Source organism: Coregonus clupeaformis, chromosome 6, assembly GCF_020615455.1.
Source record: "Coregonus clupeaformis isolate EN_2021a chromosome 6, ASM2061545v1, whole genome shotgun sequence".
NCBI classification, from domain to species: domain Eukaryota; kingdom Metazoa; phylum Chordata; class Actinopteri; order Salmoniformes; family Salmonidae; genus Coregonus; species Coregonus clupeaformis.
The window spans coordinates 15666228-15678963 of NC_059197.1; the positions used below are offsets into that span (position 1 = coordinate 15666228).

The 12736-nt window shown below is 48.4% G+C and overlaps 1 protein-coding gene across 13 annotated transcripts in view; it reads right to left on the bottom strand.

Moving 5' to 3' along the window:
• Positions 1-12736, bottom strand: part of LOC121567752 (unconventional myosin-XVIIIa) — a 166142-nt gene that overhangs the window by 68392 nt on the left and 85014 nt on the right. For 12 of the 13 annotated variants that reach the window (XM_045218701.1, XM_041877997.2, XM_045218688.1 and 9 more), the window contains 8 exons: positions 10313-10455; positions 10104-10204; positions 9883-9946; positions 9598-9742; positions 2161-2172; positions 1092-1265; positions 423-513; positions 49-241 (listed from right to left, as the gene is read on the bottom strand). In XM_045218701.1, coding sequence (XP_045074636.1) covers positions 49-241; positions 423-513; positions 1092-1265; positions 2161-2172; positions 9598-9742; positions 9883-9946; positions 10104-10204; positions 10313-10455 — 923 coding nt within the window. The remainder of the gene's footprint in view (positions 1-48; positions 242-422; positions 514-1091; positions 1266-2160; positions 2173-9597; positions 9743-9882; positions 9947-10103; positions 10205-10312; positions 10456-12736) is intronic. The other variant, XM_045218665.1, reaches the window with a different exon arrangement.

The following is a 12736-nucleotide window of genomic DNA, read 5'->3' on the forward strand; positions in this document are numbered from 1 at the left end:
CTACTACGTAATGGTGAAGGTATTTGTCAGTGTTGTACATATCTGTACCTCCTTATATCTCTCCAGCTCCTGTACAAAGGTGCGTTCGTGGAACAGGGTCTGCAGGCGCTCCTGGGCGTAGTTGTGGCACAGCTCCTCGAAGGTGGCACCGCGCTGGAGCTTGGCCATGCGAGGGTTCTGGAAACCCGGTGTGTCCACGATGAGCAGAGAGCACAGAGAGTGCTGACTGGACTTCAGAGCTCTGACACACGATACAAAGGATCAGAAGAGAGAGAGAGAGAGAGAGAGGGAGAGGGAGAGAAATGGGGAGAGAGAGAAAAATGATGGGAATCCGAGCCATTCAAACAGAGAGATAATGTAGATAAATAACGGTAAAGTAAGAAATATGAGAAAGAGGAGAAAAGAGAGATGAGCTGACAGACCTGTTGACGAGGGAGATAGCGAGGGTGAAGAGCTCTGAGTACAGGCCTGAAGCCATGGCCTCCAGACAATCCAGGGCTGTGATCTTAGAGCCTGAGAGAGAGAGAGAGAGAGAGAGAGAGAGAGAGAGAGAGAGAGAGAGAGAGAGAGAGAGAGAGAGAGAGAGAGAGAGAGAGAGAGAGAGAGAGAGAGAGAAAGAGAGAGAGAAAAAGAGAGAGAAAAAGAGAGAGAAAAAGAGAGAGAAAAAGAGAGAGAAAAAGAGAGAGAAAAAGAGAGAGAGAAAAAGAGAGCGAGCGAGAGAGACCCATATTTATGTTTATTTATTTTCCCTTTTGTACTTGAACTACTTGCACATTGTTACAACACTGTATATAGCCATACTATGACATTTGAAATGTCTCTATTCCTTTGGAACTTTTGTGAATGTAATGTATACTTTTCATTTTTGTTTGTTTATTTCACTTTTGTTTATTATCCATTTCACTTGCTTTGGCAATGTTAACATATGTTTCCCATCCCAATAAAGCCCTTTGAATTGAATTTAATTGAGGAAGAGAGAGAGAGAGAGAGAGAGAGAGAGACAGGGGAGAAAAGGAGTTGTGAGCCTTTAGTTTGTCATTCCATTCGATTTATATCATTCAACTTCATATTGGAGACTGGTGGTCCCTTACCTGAGCCGTCTCCTGCCCCTGCCTCGTCGGGCCCCCCGCGGAAGGAGGTGGACCTCTGCAGGGCCCCCTTGGCCTGGTGCTTGAAGATGGAAGAGGAGAGCTCCTCCAGGGTGCAGCCCAGCAAGTAGGCTGCCTTCTGGGCCCACTCATGACGGGCAAACTGCTTACGGCCAGCTGGGGACCAAGGACAGGATACACAAGTCAGAACCCCTAATCACAGGCTATTAGAATTAACTCAATGATCTCTTCCATACTGTAGCTCAATGATAAACACATTGCTTTTGTGGCTAAGTTGGTTGGAGCATAGTGTTTTTCTATCACAATAAAGCTACATTAATAAACACTAACAAACAACTCCATCTTTTGAGCTTCGAGGCCTCCTCTATCAAGACTGGTAGACTGGAATAACCACCTTGGCTCAAAGAGAAGGATTGAACTGAACAACCCTGAGGCTGCTAAGCACTGTTAGCTGGTTTTACAACAACTCTCCGTTGCCCCATGTTACTGGCTCCGTGTGGCGGATCACCCCCGCTATTTTCTGGAGAGCTTTCAAAGCCACAGAGACACAGCGACTCAGGCAATATGGTCGCCTCTAACCTCTCATCAAACAACACTCTGCCACAGAGTCCAAGAAAAACATTCTAGACTAGAGAGACAGTTAGAACATAGAGAATCAAAACAATGTTCTGACACAAACAACTAGAAAGTTCCCCTGTGGGTTGGGGGGGGGGGGCAAACCAAACAGGTTCAAATGAACAAGCTTTGCTTTTGGTTTGGGTCTGAATAACAATAACAGTGCTGTGGAATTGGAAGTAGGCGACATGGAGAGACATCAGACAGAGAGCTTTAAAGGACAACAAGTTCTGATTCATGAGGCAAAGGAAGAGAGAGAGAGGGAGAGGGAGGGAGAGCGAGAGAGAGATAGAGGAAAGAAAACAATAAAAATGCTAATGACAGAACGTCTGGGTAGAATGATAAAGGCATTAAGAAAGACGACATATCAACAAGAATAAGTTAGAAAAAATAAAGAAAGAAGAGATTGGTTTTAATGTTGTTGTTTTTTCATTACCTTCGTCAGCCTCTGCATGTAAAGGGCGCAGCATGCAAATATGCAAGTAGAGAGAGGGGGTTAGAAACACAGTTCATGTATTAACAATTGACATTTATCACTGGAGAACAGACATGTTATCATTCACTGAGTGTGAAAAACAATAAGAACACCTGCTCTTTCTATGACATAGACTGATCAGATGAATCCAGGTGAAAGCTATGATCCCTTACTGATGTCACAAGTTAAATCCACTTCAATCAGTGTAGATGAAGGGGAGGAGCCAGGTTAAAGAATGATTTTTAAGGCTTGAGACAATTGAGACATGGATTGTGTATGTATGTCATTCAGAGGGTGAATGGGCAAGACAAAATATTTAAGTGCCTTTGAACGGGGTATGGTAGCAGGTGCCAGGCGCACTGGTTTGTGTCAAGAACTGCAACGCAGCTGGGTTTATCACGCTCAACCGTTTCCCGTGTGTATCAAGAATGGTCCACCACCCAAAGGACATCCAGCCAACTTGACACAACTGTTGGAAGCATTGGAGTCAACATGGGCCAGCATCCCTGTGGAACACTTTCGACATCTTGTAGAGTCCATGCCCCGACGAATTGAGGCTGTTCTGAGGGCAAAAGGGGGAATGCAACTCAATATTAGGAAGGTGTTCCTAATGATTTGTACACTCAGTGTATATAATATAACTAACACCATCAATGCTCTGGTGCAGGCAGGAGAACCATGTGAGTGAAGATACCGTGGGCATGCTAAGAGGAGGAGAAACCTGCTCTGGTCCTGGAGAGCTGCAGTTTTTTCCAGCCCAGCTCAAACACACATGCATCTACTAATCATGATCTTCAAATTAGACCGTGACTTGTTTTCTCAGGTGTTGGTCTCAAACAAAAGCCTGCAGTCCCCAAACACTGGCGTTGGCCAAGGAACACAGGGAGGTTGGTTAAAATCACCTCTGTAGAGAGGTAGGAAAAACATCCTTTCTTCCAAACCCTTCACCCTTTTAACAGGTATGGAAAAGAGGACATTATAGCGTGAAGTAAAGTGTTAAATAGATGGATGGAGGCTAATCCTTTAGTTCCCACAGCATTGATCAGACAACAGCATCATGGCATGGAGAGAAGCATGTACACACTGCCCTCTGCTGGTAGGACCAACCCCTGCTGTGGAACCAATCAGCTGATGAGCGCAAGTACTAGTAGTAGTAGTAACGTAGTAGTAGTAACAGCAGTAGTGGCAGTAGTAGTAACATAGTAGTAGTAACAGTAGTAGCAGTAGTAGTAGTAGTAACTTAGTAGTAGTAGTAGTAGTAGTAGTAAATTAGTAGTAGTAGTAGTAGTGGTAGTATTAGTAGGAGCAGTAGTAGCAGTAGTAGTAGTATCTGTAGTAGTAGTATCAGTAGTAGTAGTAATAGCAGTAATAGTAGCAGTAAGGGAGTGGTGTGCGATAGAGAGATAGAACAAGAGAGAGATAGTCAGAGAGAGAGAGATAGTCAGAGAGAGAGAGATAGTCAGAGAGAGAGAGAGAGAGAGAGAGAGAGAGAGAGAGAGAGAGAGAGAGAGAGATACACAAACAGTGTGCAGTTAAAATTGGCAAAACACACTCACATTTCTTTCCACAGGGCCATGGGATAAGTCAAATGTCTACTGTTTGCTGATGATCTAAACCTCAGTAAGACAAAAATAATGGTGTTCCAAAAAAGGTCCAGTTGCCAGGACCACAAATACAAATTCCATCTAGACACAAAAAACTAAACTTACCTCGGCCTAAACATCAACACCACAGGTAACTTCCACAAAGCTGTGAACGATCTGAGAGACAAGGCAAGAAGGGCCTTCTATGCCATTAAAAGGAACATAAAATTCGACATACCAAGTAGGATCTGGCTAAACATACTTGAATCAGTTATAGAACCCATTGCCCTTTATGGTTGTGAGGTCTGGGGTCCGCTCACCAACCAATAATTCACTAAATGGGACAAATACCAAATTGAGACTGCATGCAGAATTCTGCAAAAACATCCTCCGTGTACAACCTAAAACACCAAATAATGCATGCAGAGCAGAATTAGGCTGATACCCGCTAATTATCAAAATCCAGAAAAGAGCTGTTAAATTCTACAACCACTTAAAAGGAAGCGATTCCCAAAACTTCCATAACAAACCTTCCAACACCTACAGAGAGATGAACCTAGAGAAGAGTCCCCTAAGTAAGCTGGTCCTGGGGCTCTGTTCACAAACACAAACAGACCCCAGAGAGCCCCAGGACAGCAACAGCAACACAATTAGACCCAACCAAATCATGAGAAAACAAAAAGATAATTACTTGGAAAGAATTTACTGAAAAAACAGAGCAAACTGTAATGCTATTTGGCCCTAAACAGCGAGTACACAGTGGCAGAATACCTGACCACTGTGACTGACTCAAAATTAAGGAAAGCTTGGACATCCTCTGAAACTTTTGTGGGTGTAATGTTAACTGTTCATTTTTTATTTCACTTTTGTTTATTATTTATTTGACTTGCTTTGGCAATGTAAACATACTGTATTCTTCCCATGCCAATACAGGCCTTTGAATTGAAAGTAAGAGTGAGAGTGAGAGTAAGAGAGAGAGAGAGAGGGGGCGGGGCGAACGCGGGGGAGAGAGAAAATAAAAGAGTAAGAGAGTTTGAGAGAACAGACAGTAAGGACATGACAGAATGTGTGAGTGAGTGCAAGCTGGCAACAGTTGTTGACATGAGACTGGTCTACCCCCAGCCCACCCCCCACCCGCTTCATGATTCCACCCAACTCAAAACCCTGCTGCAGCCCTGTGAATATGAAAGACAAACAGCACACACGCAAACAGAGAACACAGTCCATGGAGAAGGGGGCAATCTGGAGCCTAATGATTCTAAAAAGTTCATTACCACATTTGTCTACGTCTGTGACTGCGTGGGAGGCAATATCAGAGAGCATGAATAAACATTATCTAGACTAGCAGCACAGAGACACAGCTATTATATCTGTCTTTATTAACATAAGAGAAATGTCTGCACACATTCAACACTCCAACAGTTTTATAAATTAAACAACTTCAAATAACTTTTCCTACCCTCCTTTGTGCGCAGCGAGAGAACAAAGTTAGCGCTTCTCTCTCGGAGGCCTAATGAATGGCTCGGCGTGTGCGCCTGTTCATTTCTTTCAACTCATTATTTAATTGCAACTCATGGATGAGAAGCAAACGTAATTTACGATGCCATCGCGCTTCATTTGAGTATGTATTCCTTATCGCACACACACACTGTATACACACACACACACAAAACACAAGGGGGGAAGTAATTTTGATCACGGCACTTCTGTGTGTCCTTTCAATGCAATGCATGAATGGCCTTACAGCAAAGACTCATAGCCTATACACACACATACAGTATACACATACATGCATTCAGTACATACATACAGTACATGCATACAGTACATACTGTGACGTCACGAGAGGCTACACAGCTTTCAGCGGGATTGCTCAAGTAGTGCAAGGAGACAAGGTTCAAACCAAACAAGGATTTTATTATCGGTCTTGGGAAATTAACGAAAATATAACAAAATTCTGTTCTCTTGTGGCTCTTTAAGGGTTAACAGTTCAGGGATGTCTCTTCCACATCCAAAATCATAATTCTCACTCGCTCAGATAACTTTTCCCCAGCCTTACTGTAGTCCACGTTGCAGCTAGTGGCCAACCCAGCCAAAAGTCCTTCCAAATGTCTCTCACGTATTTCCACAGGTGCATATATCCAAAGGTGAGTATTTCCCAAAGGTAAGTATCTCCAAATCCTTATATTCCTCATGGAAGTGGACGTGCAGCACTCTTGTCCTCCAGAGAGCCCAGCTTGGAGACTGTGTCTCTTCACCCCCACACACTCCCTCAGTGTGTCTCTTCCCTTCCCAAACCTTCAGCTCATCAGCTCCTCATTTGTTTCAGCTGCGTGGGAAGATTGGCCATAGAGGGGTGGAGTTCCCGACCATACCAGCAGATGGAGCCATAGCTGTCTGGGTTTGCAGCCACCTCAGGGGGATGTAACGTCCCTCAGGACACAGCCTCTCGTGACATCACACATCCCCCTCCTCGGGACCGACGTCCTCGTCGGGGTAAAGGCAGCGAAGAAGGCATCACGCCGGGAGAGGGCGTCCGCATTGCCGTGGTGCTTGCCAGCCTGCTCTCTCTTCAACTCCTCCACCTCTAGGACCAGGGACTCAGCCTCCTGTTGTCTCTCCTTGAGTTTCTTACTGAACGCATCAGCCTTGGTTTTAGCAGAGTTTAGCTTCTGTTGAGCAGCTTTCAGTTCCTTCTCTCTCTCTGCCTCCGCATTCTTCCTCTTGTTCTCCAACACCTTGTACTTCTCCTCTGCCTTCTTCTGGACCTCCTTACTACTGCGCAGGGTCTCCTCACACTCCTCGATGGTCCTGCACAGCCTCTCCAGCTCCTCCTGTTGCTTATGGAAGGAGCTCTGTTGGAGTTTAGCCTGGAGGATATCTAACTCTTCTGTCTTCATGTCTAACTGTTGCTTTAACAAACGATACCGCTCAGCGGTCCCCTTTAGACCAGACAGTTCTTTGTCCAGATTCTGTAGCTCCGTCTCTGTGTCGGTCTGGGCACCTGCCATCCCTATCAGAGCCCGGGCGGGAGTGAGTAGTCGGAGGATTGCACCGGAGCCTTCCCAGGATGAGTCTTGCCTCTCCGTTTCCGAGGTACTCAGGTTATCCTCTCCTGAGACTCTCTCCAGAGTGGGTAAAAGGCTGGGCAGTCTCGTCCAATTAGGACAGGGACGGGGAGGGAATCAACCACCCCCGCCGTCGTGTGTATGGTTCCCCGTGTGCTGGTCATTGTAAGTTCAGTAATGGGGTATTCTCTGGTGTCCCCATGGACACAGGAAACTGGGAGGACTTTCCCCCGGGGTCAGACACGTTGGGCCCACCAAATCCTTACGCACCAGGGTGGCCCGGCTACCAGAATCCAGTAAGGCCTCCACATCATGGTGATTCACAGTTACCGGGCAGGTGGGGGGTCGATCTGGGCCGCCATCTACGACTCCCAAGAGCGAGGCAAACGGTGTGTGGGTGCTGAGCTGGAGGACTCCGCAGTGGGCATAGGTTCATCGGCTGGTTTCCCACACTGCCAGGAGATATGTCCCATCTCCCCACACCGGTAACACTGTCGAGTTTCCCCCTCCTGGTGTACTCTTCTTGGACCCGCCTGGTTTCTGGCTCCCCCTGGAGCCGGGATAAGTCCTGACGTGGCTGGGTTCGAGACCTTGGGGTCCTTTGGACGGGTTCTTCCCATTTGTGGTGGGGCCGCCCTCCTGGGGTCTTTTCGGGAAGCATTCAGCATCTCCGCTGTGGCCTGGTACTTTTCCACAGCTTCCACGGTCAGATCAGCCGTGGTCAAGGCCTGTTGACTGATGAACCGTTTTGCCTCATAAGGCAGGGCGCGTAGGTAACGATCCACCACAACGGTCTCCACCACCGCCGCTGCTGTATTCCTCTGCGGATCCAGCCATTTCCTTGCGATTCGGACAAGTTCATGCATCTGCGCCCGAGGAGGTTGGTCTGGTTGGAAGGTCCAACTGTGAAAGCGCTGGGCCATACCAAACTTTGTGAGTCCATATCTGCTGAGGATCTCAGACTTCAGGGCATCATAGTCAGTAACCTGGTCAGGGCCCAGGTCCCGGACAGCATTCAGCGATTCCCCGGTTAGAAAGGGGGGCTAACAGACCAACCCACTGTTGCTTGGGCCAGGCTTCCCTAGTGGCCGTGGCCTCAAATGCATGCAGGTATGCCTCAATGTCATCGGTAGCTCCCATCTTAGATATAAAGTCACTTGCCTTTATTGGGCGGGTATTTTGGACCACCCTCTGTCTCTGCAACTGCAATTCCTCTGCCTTCAGAAGGTTGGCTTTCTTTTGCTCCTCTAAGAGAGCCACGTTTGCTTGCATCTGGGCTTGCTGGCCAGCAACAAGGGCTTTCAATATGTCCTCCATTTCAGTCGGCGGGGAGCCTACGGCCAACTTGGAAAACTGGGTGATCAAACCTTCGGTATCCTCCTCTGACATGCACTATTAACGCTTGAGCTTGCCCGTATTCTCCACCATCTGTGACGTCACGAGAGGCTACACAGCTTTCAGCGGGATTGCTCAAGTAGTGCAAGGAGACAAGGTTCAAACCAAACAAGGATTTTATTATCGGTCTTGGGAAATTAACGAAAATATAACAAAATTCTGTTCTCTTGTGGCTCTTTAAGGGTTAACAGTTCAGGGATGTCTCTTCCACATCCAAAATCATAATTCTCACTCGCTCAGATAACTTTTCCCCAGCCTTACTGTAGTCCACGTTGCAGCTAGTGGCCAACCCAGCCAAAAGTCCTTCCAAATGTCTCTCACGTATTTCCACAGGTGCATATATCCAAAGGTGAGTATTTCCCAAAGGTAAGTATCTCCAAATCCTTATATTCCTCATGGAAGTGGACGTGCAGCACTCTTGTCCTCCAGAGAGCCCAGCTTGGAGACTGTGTCTCTTCACCCCCCACACACTCCCTCAGTGTGTCTCTTCCCTTCCCAAACCTTCAGCTCATCAGCTCCTCATTTGTTTCAGCTGCGTGGGAAGATTGGCCATAGAGGGGTGGAGTTCCCGACCATACCAGCAGATGGAGCCATAGCTGTCTGGGTTTGCAGCCACCTCAGGGGGATGTAACGTCCCTCCAGGACACAGCCTCTCGTGACATCACAATACATACATACAGTACATACATACAGTACATACATGCATAGTTATGTTATTTTTTTATGTATCACTGAAAACTTTATAAGAGATCCCTGGTGGGAGCAACAAACAGTGAGCGGACAAGATCAAGCTGCCTCTCCCTCTTCTTCTGCCACCTCCTTTTCCAAACTCTTAAAGGGATACTTCGGTATTTTGGCAATGAGAACTTCTCCAGAGTCAGATGAACTTGTGGATAACATTTTTATGTCTCTGTGTCCAGTATGAAGGAAGTTAGAGGTAGTTTTTCGAGTCAATGCTAACTAGCGTTAGTGCAATGCCTGGAAGTCTATGGGTATCTGCTACCCCCATTGACTTCCAGTCATTGCGCTAAAGCTAGTTAGCAATTAGCGACTTCCTTCAAACCGCACGCTGAGACATAAAAATGGTACCCATGAGTTCATCTGACTCTGGGGAAGTTGATAAAGGGCCTCATTGCCAAAATCCCGAAGTATCCCTTTAACATCCACTCTACCCCATGTCTACCTCTCTGGCTGGCATGTTGGAACTGCACTTCATCTTCCCCTACTAACTAACACACACTTACTGCATCCTAACATGGCTGCTGAGTTCTCAGTCAACTAGTTCAACAGTGAGTAGTGTAGTGGTCCAGTAGATATCCCACAGTGAGTAGGACAGGGCTACGGGTCCTTACCTTTGGTGGCCCCTGCGGCCCCCAGGTGGTAGATGGCCCCCAGGATGAGCCACAGAGCCCTCTGCTCCTCCACTGAGATGCCCAGCACCTTCATGGCTGCCTGCAGCTTGGTGAACTGCTGAGATGACTTCTGTTTGTCCTCCGGCTACAGAGAGGGAGGAAGGGAGGTGGAATAATGAAGATGAAGGGCACAGTTCACCAGTTTTCCAGTTGTCCTACACACATACAATTCAGAAAAGGACATATAATACACATTATAATAAGAGCAAAATAACAGCATTTTACTTTAGACTGAGGCACAATTCCGAAGGCGCTGTTCTCTGCAAAGTGGTTAAAGTGCAGCTCCGTTCTGAGAGGAAACAGGGGAAATGAACAGGTTCAAATAACTAGTTTACACCACAAGGTTAACATGAGAACAAGATTATATACACAAGACCAAGCTTCTGCAATCTACTGCAACCACCCACTTCAATTCAATCCCAATTGAGAGGTGGTAGAGGGCTCACCTGAGTGTGGTGTCAGCTCCGGCCATCATGTAGTAGAAGACGTTGAAGGTGGACTCAGTCTCCGGCCGTTTGGTCACTCTCAGCTTCTCAAGCAGCATGGTCTGAGGTACAGGAAGAGGACAACAAGATGTCAATATGTGTGTGTGTGTGCGTGCGTCTGTGTGCGTGCGTCAGTGTCCATGCCAGTGTCTGTGCGTGATACTGCCTACCTGTATGGATGCGGAGGCCACCTGGCCAGCCTGGTCGAAGTCCAGAGAGACAATCTGAGAGAAGCGGCTGGCATTGGTGTTCATGGAGGTGGAGCTGTTTCCAAATGCCTCCAGGATGGTGTATACTGCCTGCCACTTCTCCCCTGCAGGCACCGAGGGAGGGAGGGGGACAGAGGGAGGGAGGGAGGGGGACAGAGGGAGGGAGGGAGGGGGACAGGGGGAGGGAGGGAGACAGGGGAGGGAGGGAGGGAGACAGGGGAAGGGAGGGAGGGGGACAGAGGGAGGGAGGGAGGGGGACAGAGGGAGGGGGACAGGGGGAGGGAGGGAGACAGGGGGAGGGAGGGAGGGAGACAGGGGGAGGGAGGGAGGGAGGGGGACAGAGGGAGGGAGGGAGGGGGACAGGGGACAGAGGAAGGGGACAGAGGGAGGGAGGGAGGGGACAGGGGGCAAGAGAGGAGGAGACAGGAGGAGGGAGGGGGACAGAGGGAGGGAGGGAGGGAGGAAGGAGAGGGACAGAGGGAGGGAGGGGGACAGAGGGAGGGAGGGAAGGAAGGAGAGGGACAGAGGGAGGGAGGGGGAAAGAGGGAGGGAGGGAGGGAGGGAAGGAGAGGGACAGAGGGAGGGAGGGGGACAGAGGGAGGGAGGGAAGGAAGGAGAGGGACAGAGGGAGGGAGGGGGACAGAGGGAGGGAGGGAAGGAAGGAAGGAGAGGGACAGAGGGAGGAAGGGGGACAGGCAGGGGGACAGAGGGAGGGAGGGAGGGAGGGAAGGAAGGAGAGGGACAGGGGGAGAGAGGGAGGGAAGGAAGGAGAGGGACAGAGGGAGGGAGGGAAGGAAGGAGAGGGACAGAGGGAGGGAGGGAAGGAAGGAGAGGGACAGAGGGAGGGAAGGAAGGAGAGGGACAGGGGGAGGGAGGGAGGGAGGGAAGAAAGGAAGGAGAGGGACAGAGGGAGGGAGGGAAGGGGGACAGGCAGGGGGACAGAGGGAGGGAGGTTAGGGAGGGAGGGAAGGAGAGGGACAGGGGGAGGCAGGGAGGGAAGGAAGGAGAGGGACAGAGGGAGGGAGGGAAGGAAGGAGAGGGACAGAGGGAGGGAGGGAGGAAGGAAGGAGAGGGACAGAGGAGGGAGGGAGGAAGGGGGAGAGGCAGGGGGACAGAGGGAGGGAGGGAAGGAAGGAGAGGGAAAGAGGGAGGGAGGGAAGAAGGAAGGAGAGGGACAGAGGAGGGAGGGAGGAAGGGGGACAAGGCAGGGGGACAGAGGACAGTTAGAGGACACCTTTATTTATTCCAAATATCATGTCAGTGTTTTTGGATTTCACATTCAATACTGTTCTATTTGTGAGGGGATTAGACTACCATGTTGTGAGTATCTTTGATAATCATGTTATGACATTTCAGTTAGGCTTCGTCAATGCTTCCCTTAGTGGAGCTCCTTTCCCTCTTTCGAGATCAAGATCAGCAGGAACGCCTCATTACACAGAGAGTAGGGCTACCAGTCAGACTCACCCTAATTGCTCCTGTACGTCGCTCTGGATAAGAGCGTCTGCTAAATGACTAAAATGTAACTGTAAATGTAGGTATGTGAAACTTATATAGCCTACTGCACCTCCTATAGCAGCTCCCCTGTTTACAGTCTAGTCGTGGCTGGGTTCTGGAGCTCTCATTAGCCATTACAGCTAACCAGGAGAAGCTGAGGAATTTTGATAAGCTTTGCTAATTATCCCCCAGCTCCACAGGGCATCATTAGAGGTTCCTCTCATCCATCACACACACACACACATACACGAATGCACACAAACACACATATGCACATGTGCACATTCTCACACGCACGCACACACACACACACACACACACACACACAGGCGCACGTTTTCACACACACACACAAATACTGGAATACTGAGTCAGCCACAACCGATCTTCGAACCAAAAAGTTTCGAAGCCAGCTTCCATCAAGCTGCCCCTCGCTCCTCCTCCTCCTCCTCCTCCTCCTCTCCCAAATTCTCATTAACACCCCTACACTCTCCCCCATGTCTACCTCTCTGGCTGGCATGTTGGAACTGCACTTTATATTACCCTACTAACGAACACATCTACTGACCTGCTTTCTGCTGAGTTCTCAGTCAATTAGTTGACACTGATCTAATCAGTAACAACTCAGTGAATGTCCTCCTGTGTACAAACATATGCACAATCTGTGTGGAGCCATTAGATTATTTACTTAATTAGCTATTAGGCTATTAAGACTAATTACCTACATAGTGAATTTAAGGCACCACGGTTATTATTAACACTGAAGAAATTTAGCCACCATCTCGGACCAAATTAATTCCAAGGTGATTATAACAGTCCTTCAACATTCTTTACATTTCATTTATACATTTCCCTCAGTCATTTAATAGACAAAAAAACCTGAATACTAGC